A 15,566-nucleotide genomic window follows, 5' to 3' on the forward strand; every position below is an offset into this window, starting at 1 on the left:
CCCAGAAATCAGGATACTACAGCTCACTCATTAACATCCAAACCTTAGATGTAATTATAAATGGCCTTAAACATCCACAGCCAGGCTCTGCAGATTTTTTTACGATTTACCCCAAGTGCTTCACAATATGCAGCATTCCACTCACCTCTATTCCATCCACACCTCACACCCTCCTCGGCCTCTCCATCCCTCTTGCACCCTCCACTTCCCTGCATATTGTCCTCAAGTATTTCATTTCCAACACTTCCACCCTTTATTGTTAATACTAATTCTGAAGAAAAAATCCGTATGAAGGCTGCGAGATTTTATTTATTTATCTAATTATTTTATTTATTATTTTTATTTATTTGTATATTTTTTTTTTTTTTTTTTTTTTGCGGAGGAAAAGGGGTGCCCTTCTTACCTCAGCCCCTGCATCTGAAATGTCCTATGCACGACCCTGTCGTCCCAGTGGGCTTGTCATAATAAGTACTAATCATGAGGTTGGCTGGCAGGTAATGTATGACGAGATCACTGATGACCTTGCTCAGTGTTCATCGTGTACAATGCATTGTTAGTCATACTTTTTAAAGTAAGAGAAATACAGTACAGTACTATGTAACCACAGTATGTTTAAAATTTGCTATTGTTCTTTGTGTGCAATGTTAATTACATTCTATATAATAAAAGAAACACTATGTATCTGTTGAAAAATTTGAATTGATCCCATCATAAGAACATAAGAAGAACATAAGAAAATAAGGAGTCTGCAATAGGCCGGTTGGCCTGTGCATGGCAGCTCCTGTTGAGAGTTACTACCACTCTCTATCATCCATGAATCTATCTAGCCTTCTTTTAAAACTTTCCAGCATTCCAGCACTTACTAAAAAGTTGCTAAGCTTGTTCCACTCGTCCACCACCCTATTTGTGAACCAGTTCCTTCCTATCTCCCTCCTAAACCTAAACTTATCCAACTTAAATCCGTTGCTCCGAGTCCAATCCTGCTCGGATATTATCCCCTTTATTGATTCCTTTCACCCACTTAAATACTTCTATCATATCTCCCCGCACTCTTCGTCTTTCTAGGGAATGCAAGTTTAGTTTCTTTAACCTATCCTGATATGGACGGTTTCTAAGTCCCGGAATCATTTTCGTCATTCTTCGCTGCACCGACTCTAGTGAATTTATATCCATTCTATAATAAGGGCACCAGAACTGAACCGCATAATCGAGGTGCGGCCTGACTAGCGCAAGATATAGTTGCAATACTACCTCTGCACTCTTATTACTTACACTTCTAGATATAAAACCCAATACTATTCTATTTGCCTAATTTCGAACATTAACGCACTGTTTTCTAGGCCGTAGGTCCGGGCTTACAAGTACCCCTAGGTCACTTTCACAAGTCGACTTCTCTAGGTTGATGTTGTTAAGGCTGTATACATTGACAGTATTTGTTCTTCCAGTATTAAGTACGCTGCACTTGCTGGTGTTGAATTTCATTTGCCATTTTTCAGATCACCCCTGCAGTTTATTTAGATCCTCCTGTAATGCCTTTGCATCCTGCCCTGAGTTAATCTGCCGCCCTATTTTGGTGTCATCCGCAAACTTGCTTATATCACTGCTGATCCCAGTATCTAGATCGTTTATGTAGATTATGAACAAGAGTGGGCCTAGTACTGACCTCACTGGTTACACGGCCCCATTCAGATTTAACACCATCTATGCTGACCCTCTGCGTTCTATCGGTGAGCCAAGATTTTATCCAATTTAAAACTTCCCCTCGATACCATGAGCCTTAGCTTTTCTCAGAAGCCTCTGATGCGGTACTCTGTCAAATGCTTTGCTAAAGTCTAAGTAAATAACATTGTAATTTTCGTCATTATCTACTACAGTGAGTTCTGCTATAACGCGTGTTTTGATAACGCGAATTTGCTCTAACGCGATTTATGAATTAGGAACGATATTTGTATAACGCGAACGCTTGTTTGCTATAACGCGATTTTTGCTTACTATTTCTCCAATTTTGTGGTACAGTGGGGTATGCTATAACGAGTCTAATTGGTTCTGGAACCTTGTTCGTTATAGCATTCGTTCGTTATAGGATTAATCCGTTCCAGGCCCCCAAATACAACCACTTAACACTGAAAAATATAATATAGAATTGTAAAAAATTTTAAAGTGCATAAATATGCATCTAAACCCCTGAAATAAAGAATATCATTAATATTTGTAATAAAAAACATTAGGAAAAAAAAAAAAAATTTAATAATGTTCGTTGTAGGAGTTTCGTTCGTTATAGCATTCTCAATTTTATAGGTAAAACCGTTCGTTATAGGAATATTCGTAGTAGGATCCGTTCGTTATAGCATACCCCACTGTATTAACTGTGAATATAGTAAAGAAGAATATCAACAAGAAGCGTTCTGGTGATAGAATTCCCGGTGATGATCGTAAAAGAAAGGCTATAACACTTGAAGAGAAGCTCGATTTTATCAACCTCAAAATCACCCTTCTCCCCCATCAAGTAAAGTGTTACATTTACTGTATGATTTCATTATCAGATATGAATGTAACATTTATTTAGACTGTGCTATCCTTTGTGTTAGGCTAACTACTAAATTTTTTCGATTTCGAGTAATCTGCACCTAACCCTATTTTCTCCATAAGCCCTGTTATTTCTATTACGCGATTTTCTATAACACGATATTTTACAAGAACACAATTATCGCGTTATAGCAGAACTACCTGTACCTCGAACTTTCCTAAAAAAAACGTCAGCAGATTTGTTAGACAAGATTTTCCCTTTATAAACCCATGTTGAGAGTCGTAGATTAATTTGCTTTTCTCTAAATGTGATCGGATGCTATCTGCTATACAGTAATTGATTCAAGAAATTTTCCCACTACTGACGTCAAACTGATTGGCCGGTAATTTGACGCTGATGCTCTGTCTCCCTTTTTGAATATGGGTACTACATTTGCCTGTTTCCACAAGTCTGGCACAATTCCAGTGTCTAATGATATTGTAAATTTATTTACGAGGGGTCCGCTAATCTGTTCCCTACATTCTTTCAAGACTCGAGGGAAAATTTCAACCGGCCCTGGGGATTTTGTCTTCTTTAGTTTATTTATCCTCTTACGAACATCCTCTTTTCTGATAGTGTTATTCTTTAATTTCTCTTCTTCCTTTCCCCTAAATATCAGTTCCACCTCTGGAATTTCCTCGCGAATTTCTTCTGTGAAAACTGATAAGAAGTAGCTGTTCAATGCTTTGCTTATTTCTCCACTGCCATTTATCACTTCTCCCTTCCCTGACTTTAAAGGCCCAACTTTGTCCTTGACAAAGTACTAGCAGGCCAACCACGAAAGAGAGCAACAAAATCTTCAAGGTCCAGGCCTCTGGGGGGCCCAAAAGAGGCGAGATGGAATTAAATATTATTTGACACCAGTTTGGCTAATTATTAGCTTTTTAACTAGTATCTTTAATCTGCATGTCCAAAAGTGCTTACTGGTACAGTGGGGTATGCTATAACGAATCTAATTGGTTCTAGAACCATGTTCGGTATAGCATTTGTTCGTTATAGGATTGATCCGTTCCAGGCCCCCAAATACAACCACTTACAGTAACACTGAAAAATTTCTGTGAAAATTAAAAAAAATACGGTACTTTATCTTACCTTAGTCTTGTTCAGCATGCAGGACAGGAGGCAGAGGAGGAGGGGGGAGGAGAGAATTATGGAGAAGAGGTGGAAGGCGAGGAGTCATCCTTCCTAGCCCTCTTTGGAGATTGTCTTACAGGCACTTTGTCTGTTTATTTATAATTTCTTTCTTAGTTTCAACAGTTATTAACTTTCTCACTCGCTTTTGACGATTCAATGTTACAATTGTACACTTGTATAACAAAATAGTTATAAAAATAACACTAATTTCTACATCAAAAGACGAAATTTCAACAAGTTCAGTGGTGCACTGATTACACAATGAACCAATATGGTGCCTGACGCTCTTGCTATGAGCCGCGGTACAACGATATTCATGCGCAGGACGAAATAGTCCCGTATTCATCCACGTTCATTGTAGGAGTTTCGTTCGTTATAGCATTCTCAATTTTATAGGTAAAACCGTTCGTTATAGGAATATTCGTAGTAGAATCCGTTCGTTATAGCATACCCCAATGCATATTGAAATTTTGAGCAAAGTACAGGAAAAATCTTTAAAAATTCAGTGAAGCACCGTGTTTTGTATTTATGCCAAAAAGTTTTTCCTCTTCAGATTGGACAGTAACAGGTTTAAATCAATCCAAAGCTTGATTCTATCTTGAAAATACATAAAAACGGCACCCTAAAGATACATAAATCTATTGACTGGCAAAAATATTAAGAGTGAAACTATAAATATATTTTAAAAGTTGTTAACCCTTTAGGAGGGCCAGGGGAAGGCAGAGACTGGGATAGATGAGTGAAATTAAAAACTTGGTCTCCAGAGAGATACAAAACCTTGAGGGATTGGTAAACACAGACCAAGAATGTTTAGAGTGGAGAACTGTGGTTGCCAACCCTCAGATATGAGGATGGTACAGTACTCTGATTGAAGCCTCTAGGGTCAATCACCGAAACATCGATTAAGAGTTCTTTCACATTGCATCTTTAGTTGTAAACAACAGTAGCATCAATTTTAGTGAGCAAGCTGCCGGTAGCCTCAAACAAATACAATGTATGATCAGCGACTTTTAAATCCTACTATAGAAAGATAGAACCACTTCAAACAGTCTTGAACTCCACAATGTGACAGAGGACTTCATACTAAAAGAACTAAATAAACTGGACCCTAAAAGAGCACAGGTATTGATAACATCCCAGCCAGGTTTTTAAGAGGTTATGCTACTGTATTAAAAAACCAGTAACACATTTAATTAAACTTTCCATTATCACCAACACTGTACCAGAAAAACATATGTTTGACAGAGTAACACCTATATGTAAGAAAATCGACAGGTCTGTTGCAGGTAAACAGTTCAGTTAGTATCCTGTGTATTGTAACTAAACTTCTGGAGGAAGCAGTGTATGTTCAGGTGGATTATAATATTCTGTACGGTTACTAGTCAAGCTTTCGGGGCTCTCACTCAACTGAAACCAGCTTTATCCATCTCTTTGATCATATTGGAACTCAAATGGCCAATGGAAATAACACAGGTATAGTTATGTTAGACTTATAAAAAGCTTTCAACACATATATACTTCTAGTATGTGAAAAACTTCAGGTTCTTGGCATAGGATCTGTTGACTGGTTTTAATCTTTACAACAAAAAACAAATACCCAATAGTCATTGCAAACAATACCCTGGTTGACAGCCTGTGGAGACTCACAAGGGAGTATCTCAGGCCCATTGCTCCTCCTTTACTATGTAAATGACATGCCCATTAGTGTTACTTTTAAACTTTTCTTGTATGTTGATGACACCTTTAGTGTCAGGTGGAGATCAATATGATATAGCTAAAAAGTTATCATCTGAACTAGAGGCATGCAAACAATGGCTCATAGACAATAAATCATCCCTACATCTTGGAAATACAGAAGCAATATTATATGGATCAAAAAGAAAACTCCGAAGAAAAAAAAAAATTCCATATCCTATGTGGGAAAGAACCTATCTCAATTGTACCTCCTACTACAGTAAAAGTCCAAAAATCAGGATGCCAGGAATCCGTACCACCCGAGAATCCGGACTTTTCGAAGACTCAAACTTTTTAAATTTAGCGGGCTTTTGTGGGTTATGTGAATGAATGGAGTTGCTTTAAAAAATAAATTTACATAATTCTAATAATAAAAGTAATTGTAAATTATAGGTAGCTAATTTTGTTAGTTTTGTAATTAGCTTGAACTGAAATGTAAAATTTGAGGCACTATAAATCTTTTGTGTGTATGTGTGCATGCGTGAATGCCACAGCTGCACAGCGACAACAAACGACCACACGATCGCCACTTTAAAACAAGCAATCAAACTGACAACATATGTAATTTTGAGTCCTACTCTTTCCATGTACAGAGTACAAGCCCATAATAATGGCCCCTAAACTAGATAAACTTTGTTGTGTGAAGAGAAAGAAGAACACATTGAAATTGAGTGACAAACTTGAAATAATTAAGAAACTAGAATGTAATGTGAGCAATGCTGTTCTAATGGAAACATACAACATTGGAAAGTCTACAATTTATGATATAAAAAAGGCAAAGAATAAAATTCTAGAATTCACAGCTTCTTCTGAGCCTTACATTAAAATTGCTGAAAGAAAAAGTTTACATTGGCCCAAATTAGAAAATCTTGATGAAGTGTTGCACGAATGGTTTTTGTTAAAACGATCAGAAGGTATGGCAATTTCTGGGCCGATGCTTATTGCCAAAGCAAAGTGTTTTAAGGAGCAAATGAACATTGAATCAGAGTGCGCATTTAGTGATGGATGGCTTAGGAATTTCAAGACTCGTCATGGTATTAGACAGTTTGTTTACATTTTTGTCTAGTGTTGACTGTATTTTTCTTTAAAACTGCTCGTTTTGATAAATGAAGCATGCTTTATTTGCTAATGAATAAACTATCAAAATGTACCTGTTCATCTCTTCTTTATTCCTCCATAAATTTTAATTTTAAAAGTACTGCCTGAGAATCCGGAAAATCCGAAAATCCGGACCGACCCAATCCCCAAGCAGTCCGGATTTTTGGACTTCTACTGTAATTCTTTATTCTCGCTTAAATTGAGAATTATTGTAGATAAAATAGTAAATAAAAGTTTTGCTAGGATAAAATTTCTTTATAGAAATTCCAAATGCCTCTTCGGTGATGACAGAAAGACACTTTGTTTGGTGCTTATACAATGTCACTTGGACATTTCCTGCTCATCATGGTACTCTGCCTTCAAAAAAAATCTAAAAGCCAAGCTGTAAATTATTCAAAGCAAAATATGAGGTTAATCCTGACATGAACCCAAGAGATCACATTAGTCACAAAGTTCTACAATCACTGCACATGTTAAGTGTGGCAGGTATAATAAAGTAGTTGAGGCTGGTCATACTGTTAAGGTTTTCAACAGAATTTGCCCCAAGTATCTAACAACAAGCTTTGTAAGGACTGGGGATATGAATCGGCAGGGCACTAGAAGAAGTGAACTGAATTTTAAGGTACCTGGTGTCACCGGTCAAGCAAAAAATGGCTCCTTCTCTACAGCTATAATGGACTGGAACAAATTACCTAACCACATTAAAATCAGTACTGCAATGTTATTAAACACTTCAAAGCTAAAACACAACATTAGAGGAGAGGGGATTCTTAAATTATTAACCATATAATGCAAGCATGAAGGGTAATGCTTGTTATGTTTATCAACAAATTTTCACTTTTATTCTTGTATATATATATATACAGTGATATCCTCGTTAGCTGGAACAATTGGTGCAGAGCACTTCTGGAATGAGAGATTTCTGGGTAGCGAGACGACTCGCTCAAAGCCGGAAAAAATCCCTCATCCCTGGAATTTTCCGGGTAATGGAAAAATTTTCTCGTTAGTTTCAGAAATTGCCCATTACTTCATCTCTCGAACCCAGAAAAATATCCCTCATCCCTGGAATTTTCCAGAATTTTCTGGGTATCGGGAAAATTTTCTCTGAAGTTTCCAGAAAATGTGCCCCTCGGAAAATTTCAATTCCAGATATCGGAGAGTTCCGGGTTTGAGGGATTCCGGCTAACAGAGATATTACTATTACTGTGCTGATTAGTAGCAGCCTGAACAAAGGACCAAACTGGAAATAAACATCTGATGGCTTTGAGGGCTATCTTTGATCAAATTGCCCTACAGTTTACCACAGTTTTATACCTGTATTGTCTAGGTACTGTAAATTGGAATTTTTGCACTCTAACTGCATTGCCTATACAGTACACATGCCAGACCAATCATAAACTAGTACAATGATTTTACTTAGTAAATATTATTATTAATATTAGTAGTGGTAGTATTACTTACTTATACACTTAATTATCTGCTTTGCCCCTCGTCAGCTTATGAACTGTTGGCAAGTAAAGCACTGAGCATGTACAGGCTCCGGAGTATACCTGAACAAGTCCCCGTGTTTACTTGAATTTGAGCATTACTTCATTCCATGTCTATTTTCACAACAATCAATCAAAATAGAATATTATAAATAAACCTCAATCTTAATAATTACCTGAAGACACCCTTTTGATATCCCTCGAATGTGTGCCAACGGGTGTGTCCAGTGGCTTTTGGCTGCAGACCCAGTTGCAGGATATCTGTAACATATTCATAATACTTGATAAGATTTAAGGTAGGCAAGCACATTGTTTGGGCTGGAAAACAAAACATCTACTGTGAATGATAACAGATAACAAAGAGTACACCATCACTGCTTCAGCCAAACCATAAAAATAACATCAAAATTATAATTGAGATCTTAACTTAACTGGCAGTCAGGTTCACACAACTTTCCAATCTACACAACTCATGGGAACAGCAGTTGCTATAGGCCATTGCTTAACATAACCCTTAAACCATTGCCTAATTCTGCTGAAATCACCTGTGTTTACTAGTAACTGTTACCTCACTCATGAGCATGTGTACTACGCTTCTCACAACATTCCTTCATCAACACACACACACACACACACAAAAAAACATACATAATGAACCACAAACATGACCTGATTTGACCAAAACTAATGTAATTATTGACAAACATTACTGAGCTCTCTCACTTAAACATCTAACCTTTGATATTATGAAAAAAAATTTTTACTAGCCTACCTGTATTGGGTTACAGGGTATTACCATGACCAGTCACAGCTTACACGCCAACTAACAGACACTGAAATACTCACAGACATCTGAACAAGTCAGATGCATCCTTATCACCATCTTATCATTTAACACTAAGGTCAACCTAGACACTGGGACACCAATCAGCAAAACATAGTTCAACTCTCAATAATTTCCAAGGAGGATCAACTTTGTACAGTACTTACTTTAACTAATTCTGTGAAAGCATCAGAACTGGGTAAGAAGTGCACCGAGTCTGTCATGGCTACTGCAAACACTCGCTTCTTGAATTCTTTCTTCTTATGTTGAAACTATAGGAGCACATTAAAAGAGAACTCAGACTTTTATTGAATTCAAAGAAAAAGTAATGAACAAAGACTGATTAGAACATTATTACTTAATACATAGTCTTTACAAGGTCTTATCCTTTTTGTGTGTCAGTCGCAATGAGATTATCGAGGGAAGATTTCACACAAATCATTTTGATACACAGGGGAGGCCCACAATTTGCACATTATACTTAAGTAATTTGTTGCATACTGCATATACTCAAGTATAGTTTGAGATTTTATGATTATATTTTCATGCAAAAAGTAGGGAGTTGAACTAAATACATATAATACTTTTGAGGGGTTAAAAATCATGCATTTCTGTAAGTCATTTACAGTGAACAATAGCTAACCAGTACAGTACAGTACAGTAAATTCTTGTGGTAGATTAAGCTAATCTAAGGGTGAATCCAGGATATTATGAGAGGGGTTAAAACTTTGGGTGAATGTACAGTGAATAAAGTCACATGAAAAAGAGTCACAGAAATTCATAATTATGGCGAGGAAAAAAATTCACATCTCATTTAAATATACTGTAGTACCAAAAAACTATACAATACTCAAACATGGCTACTCAACTCCTAATTAAATTAAAACTGTATCAAGAGGAGACAAGCCCTACCCTGAGTTGTAAATACTACCTGATGACTCACCAGAGCAGTGGTGACACAGCCTCCATAACTGTGAGCAATAATGGCAATGTGTTTGGCTTTGGCAGCTTTAATATAATGCTGCCATACATGTAAAGCATGTTGCTCAGGGTTCTCAGCATCCTGAAAATATATTTCAAAGAACTTAGAAATGGTAAAAACAACAATTTAGTAATAGTTTAGTATAAAGCATACATGCAAAAAAATTCACCATTCATAGTTTAAAAATACTGTACTGTAAAAACAACAATTCAATTTAAACAGAAACTAGTTTGTATCATTAGCCACAGTAGTAACTTATTCAACTCAACTAATCATTACATTGGACAGTCCAGCAGGGACGGTGTAAGAATATTTTGTGCCCTAGGTAAGGTAATGTAAAAATTGCATAATTTGGTAAAAAAAAAAAAAAAATAATAAATAAATAAATAAATAAAATAAAATAAATAAATGTAACATGTACAGTTGCCTCCACATGAATGTACTACAGCCAGGGAGTGTGTGAGGGCTCGGGTACGAGATTTAGTACATTCGCATCCCAGCAGTAACAGCTGATCGGTCCCGCTCTCCTTAATTTGAGTGACTCAGAGCCCCTTTTTTGTTGAATTCATGAGGGTATGTGCATTTTAAAAGTATCATGAATACCAAAATAAGGACATTGCTTTAAAAGGGTGAGGCCAGCCTTGTAACATAATAAAAGAAAATGTAATAGAAGCAGTGTTACCGCCACAGTAAGATAAGCTAGAAGAGAGAGAGAAAGAGAGGGATAACCATAATAAGATAAACTAGGCGAGAGAGAGAGAGGGGGTGAGATAAGAGATATAGTGTTGACAACGAATTTGCTGACCAATCTGCTGACGTGTTTCAATACGAAAACATATGGCCCTCGCCTCCGGGCTGAGATTGCCCTCGAGGGTAGTCTACTGATTTCTACAGGACAGATAACACGTTGGTTCACACCACTAGACCCTAAAACGTGAGTGATCGTGAAGTATTAGAATCTGCTAAGAAACTCTAAATAACTTTAATAAGTATAATTGTGTACTGTAATTTGATCATATTATACCAATTGTCTCCTGTATCAATAGTTATAACATGCGAGTTATATTTAAGATGTTAACAGGCTATGTACTGTATATTGATTGTATTTCATAATATGTGTCCTGAGATAACAGCATTTGTTATATGAGAAATGTTCTTTAACAGGTTTTGACCGAATTATATGGTACGCGTCAACGTTGAGGGTTTATTTCTCCAGCAACAAACCAATAACGCTCCTATGAGCGTTAACAGTCAAAACGTATACGGGAGGACTGTCGAAAGACCAACGCCGGAGTTCAGCGTGGGAGAGCATAGGCTCGTCGATCGCCCACCCACCCATAGTGGGTGGATCACCCACCCACCCACAGTGGGTGGATCACGTGCGTCGTCAGCAGCGAGACAGTGATAGCGAGTGTTCTGTGTTTGAGTGAAGTGTCTTAAATATCTGGACAGTGTCGTAAAGCTTTGGTCTGCGCATACGGGGCTGTGAGCGTTCATTTCCGAACAGGGTGGCCGCGCACCTAGTGAGTTAAGGTTTCAGAACACCCGGACAGTGTCGTAATGTTTGGTCTGGGTGGACTGGTAGTTAGCGTTCGCTCGGACACGCACGCAAGTGATTATAACTAACAGCTGATCTTCCTATACCAGTGACACCATAGTATATCAAACAATGATGATAAGGAACCATGAAGAAATACATAAATGAAAGGGATTTGTGGGTTAAGTGTGTTCAACATTCAGGTTATATGTATATATAAGTATGTGTGTGTGTGTAATTAAGAAATAACAACAAAGGTTGTGACAAGCCGTAACGTTGTGCAAGTAAGGGCGCCGCAGTAGTGTTTGTGACATCAGTTGTGTAACGAGTCCCTACACTGATTGTGGATCTCTGTGGTTGTGTTAGTGTGACATCGTAGCTGGTGTGTGACATCACTGTAGTCGTGTTTGTGTGACATCACTCGTGCGTATTGCAAGTCACGTGTTTGAGGGACATCGCTCGTGTGTGACATCACTGTGGCCATGTTAGTGTGACATCGTCACTCGTGCATGACATCACTGTGGTCGTGTTTGTGCGACATCACTCGTGCGTATTGCACGTCACGTGCTTGAGGGACTGTGTGACATCACTGTGGTCGTGTTTGTGTGACATCACTCGTGCATATTGCTCGTCACGTGTTTAGAGGGACTTCGCTCGTGTGTGACATCACTCGTGTCTGTGTGACATCAATTCCAATTGTGTGATATCTGCGATCGTGGGCACCTGATACTAAGCGTTACTGCATACACTTATCGAGCAAGACAGATTATGCTTGCTGTTCGGGCAGTCATGGACGGGAAAGAGAATAAGTTAGAAGTGGGGAGCATGTCCGGCGTAGAACAAGGAGACACTGTGGACATAGAGACCGATGTCTCACCCACCTCGCCAAGGCAGCGTGAGATAAACCCGTCTACCGTAAACCTGTCTCCTGAGAAGAGAAAGGAACCACCTGTCAAAGGAATCGAAGGACAATTATGTGAGCAATACCAACAAATGCAGCAAATGTTCGCTCACATGACAGCGATGATGCACAACGTCACCGAAGGTATGAATCAACTACAAGGCAAGGGCAGCACAGAAGATTGTGGAAAGGTGTTATCACCACCAGAGACTAAACTTTCCTCTGTAATTGAAACTAACGAAGAAACGTTATATACTCCAAGAGGACTCCCGGCGCTCACCTTAACCGCAGAGCCGGGAACATCTCACCAGGGGGAGCGCGGAAGTACTTCCGAACATCAAGCTAGTTCGCCGAAACCACTACCTTTGATGAAAGACAAAAGGGACGACCCACCGAGGTCCGAGGTTTGGGTGAGAGAACTGCTAGAGAATATGAGGTTCTCCCAAAGGCCAATGCCGAAGTTCAGCGGAGGAACTTGTAATGAATACTGGGAATTTAAGCGAGTCTTTCAGCGACACGTTGGGATGGCGCAGATACCTGATACCTTGAAATTAAAGACACTTCTCGCTGCTTACGCTGGGCCCGCTAAGGACGCTTTGCGGGGATGTCTGCAAATTCAAGATCCCAAAGCCGGGTACAAGGAAGCTTTGGACATATTAGAGAAACGTCACGGCAATAAGCACACTTACGTTTGCCAGCTAATAAAGAAGGCCCTGCGAGGTCCAACTGTGAGACTAAGTGACGCAAAGGGCCTCCAACAGTTCTCAGACGAACTGGGGAATTGCGTGAGGAACTTGAAGGTCTTGGGAGAACTATGTCAGATTGACACGTATGAATCAATAAGCACGTTAGCTGAGAGGTTCAAGGGAAAGATGAAGGACGACTACGTGGATAAGGCGCATAAATACAAAAGGAAGTGGGGAAAGCTTCCTGGGATCGAGTGGATGTTGGAATTCACAATGGATATGGTCGACAAGGCGGAGGAGGTCACAAAGGGACGAGGACAGGAAGAACCAAGCAGAATTTATGCAGACTCACGTCAATCCTCGTCGAGGAAGAGACTTGTGGGTCTGGTGACATCAGGAATAAAGACAACCAGAGAAATGGACGATGAACGCTGCTCGCTATGCCGTGGAGATCACCTTCTTCAGATGTGCCGGACATTCCTCAGCATGTCCACAGGAAAGCGAACTTCCCTTGTAAGGGAACAACGTCGCTGCTATGCCTGCCTGGGTCATAATCACCGGATAACAGAGTGCAGCCAGAAGATGGTATGTGGTATAGATGGCTGCTCTGGAGTACACTCGAGGCTCCTGCACTTCACGGGAGCTCTGACGAGCAATGACAAGGTGCAATGGGGCGAAGTTGAGAAGGGAGAACACCAGACTAGCCTCCAAAGGGTGAAGAGAGCTACCACAGGGGGGCGCCTACCAAATAGACATAGCACCTGACCACAAGCGACCTAGAATGAGTCAACGTAAGGCTATTATGCCACCACCGGAATCGGCATTAAGTAGAGCTAAATCATGGAAGGTCGAAGCCGGTACAAGCACCATGGGGAAAAGAAATCCGCATAAATGGGTCAGGGAAACCATAACCAACAATGGAATTGATGATCGGCGTGAAGAACCCAACGATTGCGAGTTGTGACTACAAAGTTCCAGCAGAGTCGCACTTCCAATAGTGAAAGTCAGGGTGGAAGAAAAGAACCTAGAGGCAAAAGAAGCAGTAGTCACCGGAGCTCTCTTGGATTCAGGCAGCAACCGATCATATTGCACGCGTAGTCTAGCTTACCGGCTGCAGGCAGAGAGAAGGCCAGTTTCCCTCTCCATTGGCACAATCATGAAAGAAAGTAATAGTGTAAACACTGAAGAAATCAGTGTGAGAGTGGCTAGCGTAGGAGTCAGAAAGAGCCGATCCATCATTATCCCCAAGGTCATCATTGTTGAGAATCTACCGTCTTCCCTGAAATTGTCGGTCGCAGACACCCAAGATGTCACCATGTGGGAACACCTACGTGGTACTGCGCTACGCCAAGCACCGAAAAGAGTGGATCTCCTGATAGGTCTAGACGTACCACAAGCACTAGCACCATTAGAAGTAAGAACCGGGAAAGACGGAGAGCCGTTTGCAATACGCACCTTGCTAGGTTGGACTATAAATGGACCGCTTGGAGTGGCAAGCCGTGATTATGCCGTGATCAACCACTTTGTCAGAATGGCAACACTAAATTCGGAGACAAATCTGGAAAAACAAGTCAGGCGCTTCTGGGAATGCGATTCAGCCTACAGTAACGATGATCCCATCTCTGTCGAAGACAAGAGAGTCCTGACGCAGTGGTCAACATCAATTACTCAAGTGGACGGACACTACCAACTTCCCACCCCATTTCGCCATGAAGAACCGGGACTCCCAGACAATAAGAAACTTGCCGAGCAGCGATTGGCAGGATTGAGAAAACGCCTCCTGAAGAACCCAGGGCTCTCTCAGAAGTATAAAGAAGAGATGAGACGTCTAATCGACGAGGGACATGCTGAGCGAGTCCCACGTCAAGAACTCAGTGTTGCACCCGGGAAGACCTGGTATCTCCCACACCACCCTGTGTTGAATCCTAACAAGCCAGAAAAGGTGAGAATAGTGTTTGATTGTGCAGCCGAATATGAGTCGACGTCGTTGAACAGCCAGGTGATGCAAGGGCCAGACCTTAACAACAAATTGATGGGAGTCCTCATCAGATTCAGACAAGGAAAGGTGGCACTCATGGCTGATATCGAGGCAATGTTCCACCAAATGCGAGTAGTACCCGAACATCGAAATGTCTTACGATTCTTATGGTGGACGGACGACCAGCTGTCAGGGGCCCCCACCACTTATCGAATGACAGTACATCTCTTTGGAGGAGTGTGGAGTCCTTCATGCGCCGGGTATGCGCTACAAGAAACATTCCAAAATTACGGGGAAAGTCTCCATGACGACATCAAGAAAGCGAATCGTAACTTCTACGTCGACGATTTGCTTCTCTCAGTAGATTCGCCGGGAAAGGCAACGATAATTACCCATCGCCTGAGACAGCTGATGAAAAGGGGCGGATTCAGACTTATGAAGTGGGTCTGTAATCACAAGGAGGTCCTCAAGGCAATTCCACAGACAGAGAAAGCTGTGGGAGTAAAGGAAGTAATTTTGAAAGATGACAGGCTCCCCACTGAACGAGCGTTGGGAATCTTGTGGGATCTGGAAAAGGACGAACTAGCGGTCCGGGTCCAGATCCCTAAGAAACCGGAGACGAAAAGAGGCCTTCTGAGTA

General features: G+C 40.3%; 1 protein-coding gene across 1 annotated transcript in view; it reads right to left on the reverse strand.

The window, feature by feature from the left end:
* LOC121860377 overlaps positions 1-11,973 on the reverse strand; it is a 46,200-nt gene extending 34,227 nt beyond the window's left edge. Inside the window, exons 1-4 of the mRNA XM_042357498.1 lie at positions 11,926-11,973; positions 9,786-9,905; positions 9,010-9,114; positions 8,196-8,280 (exon numbers count right to left, since the gene is read on the reverse strand). Of these exons, the coding sequence (XP_042213432.1) occupies positions 8,196-8,280; positions 9,010-9,114; positions 9,786-9,905; positions 11,926-11,973 (358 nt within the window). The remainder of the gene's footprint in view (positions 1-8,195; positions 8,281-9,009; positions 9,115-9,785; positions 9,906-11,925) is intronic.
* Positions 11,974-15,566: the final 3,593 nt, after the last annotated feature.

The sequence above is a fragment of the Homarus americanus genome, unplaced genomic scaffold, assembly GCF_018991925.1.
Source record: "Homarus americanus isolate GMGI-L3 unplaced genomic scaffold, GMGI_Hamer_2.0 scaffold57206, whole genome shotgun sequence".
In the NCBI taxonomy this organism is placed as follows: Eukaryota; Metazoa; Arthropoda; class Malacostraca; order Decapoda; family Nephropidae; genus Homarus; species Homarus americanus.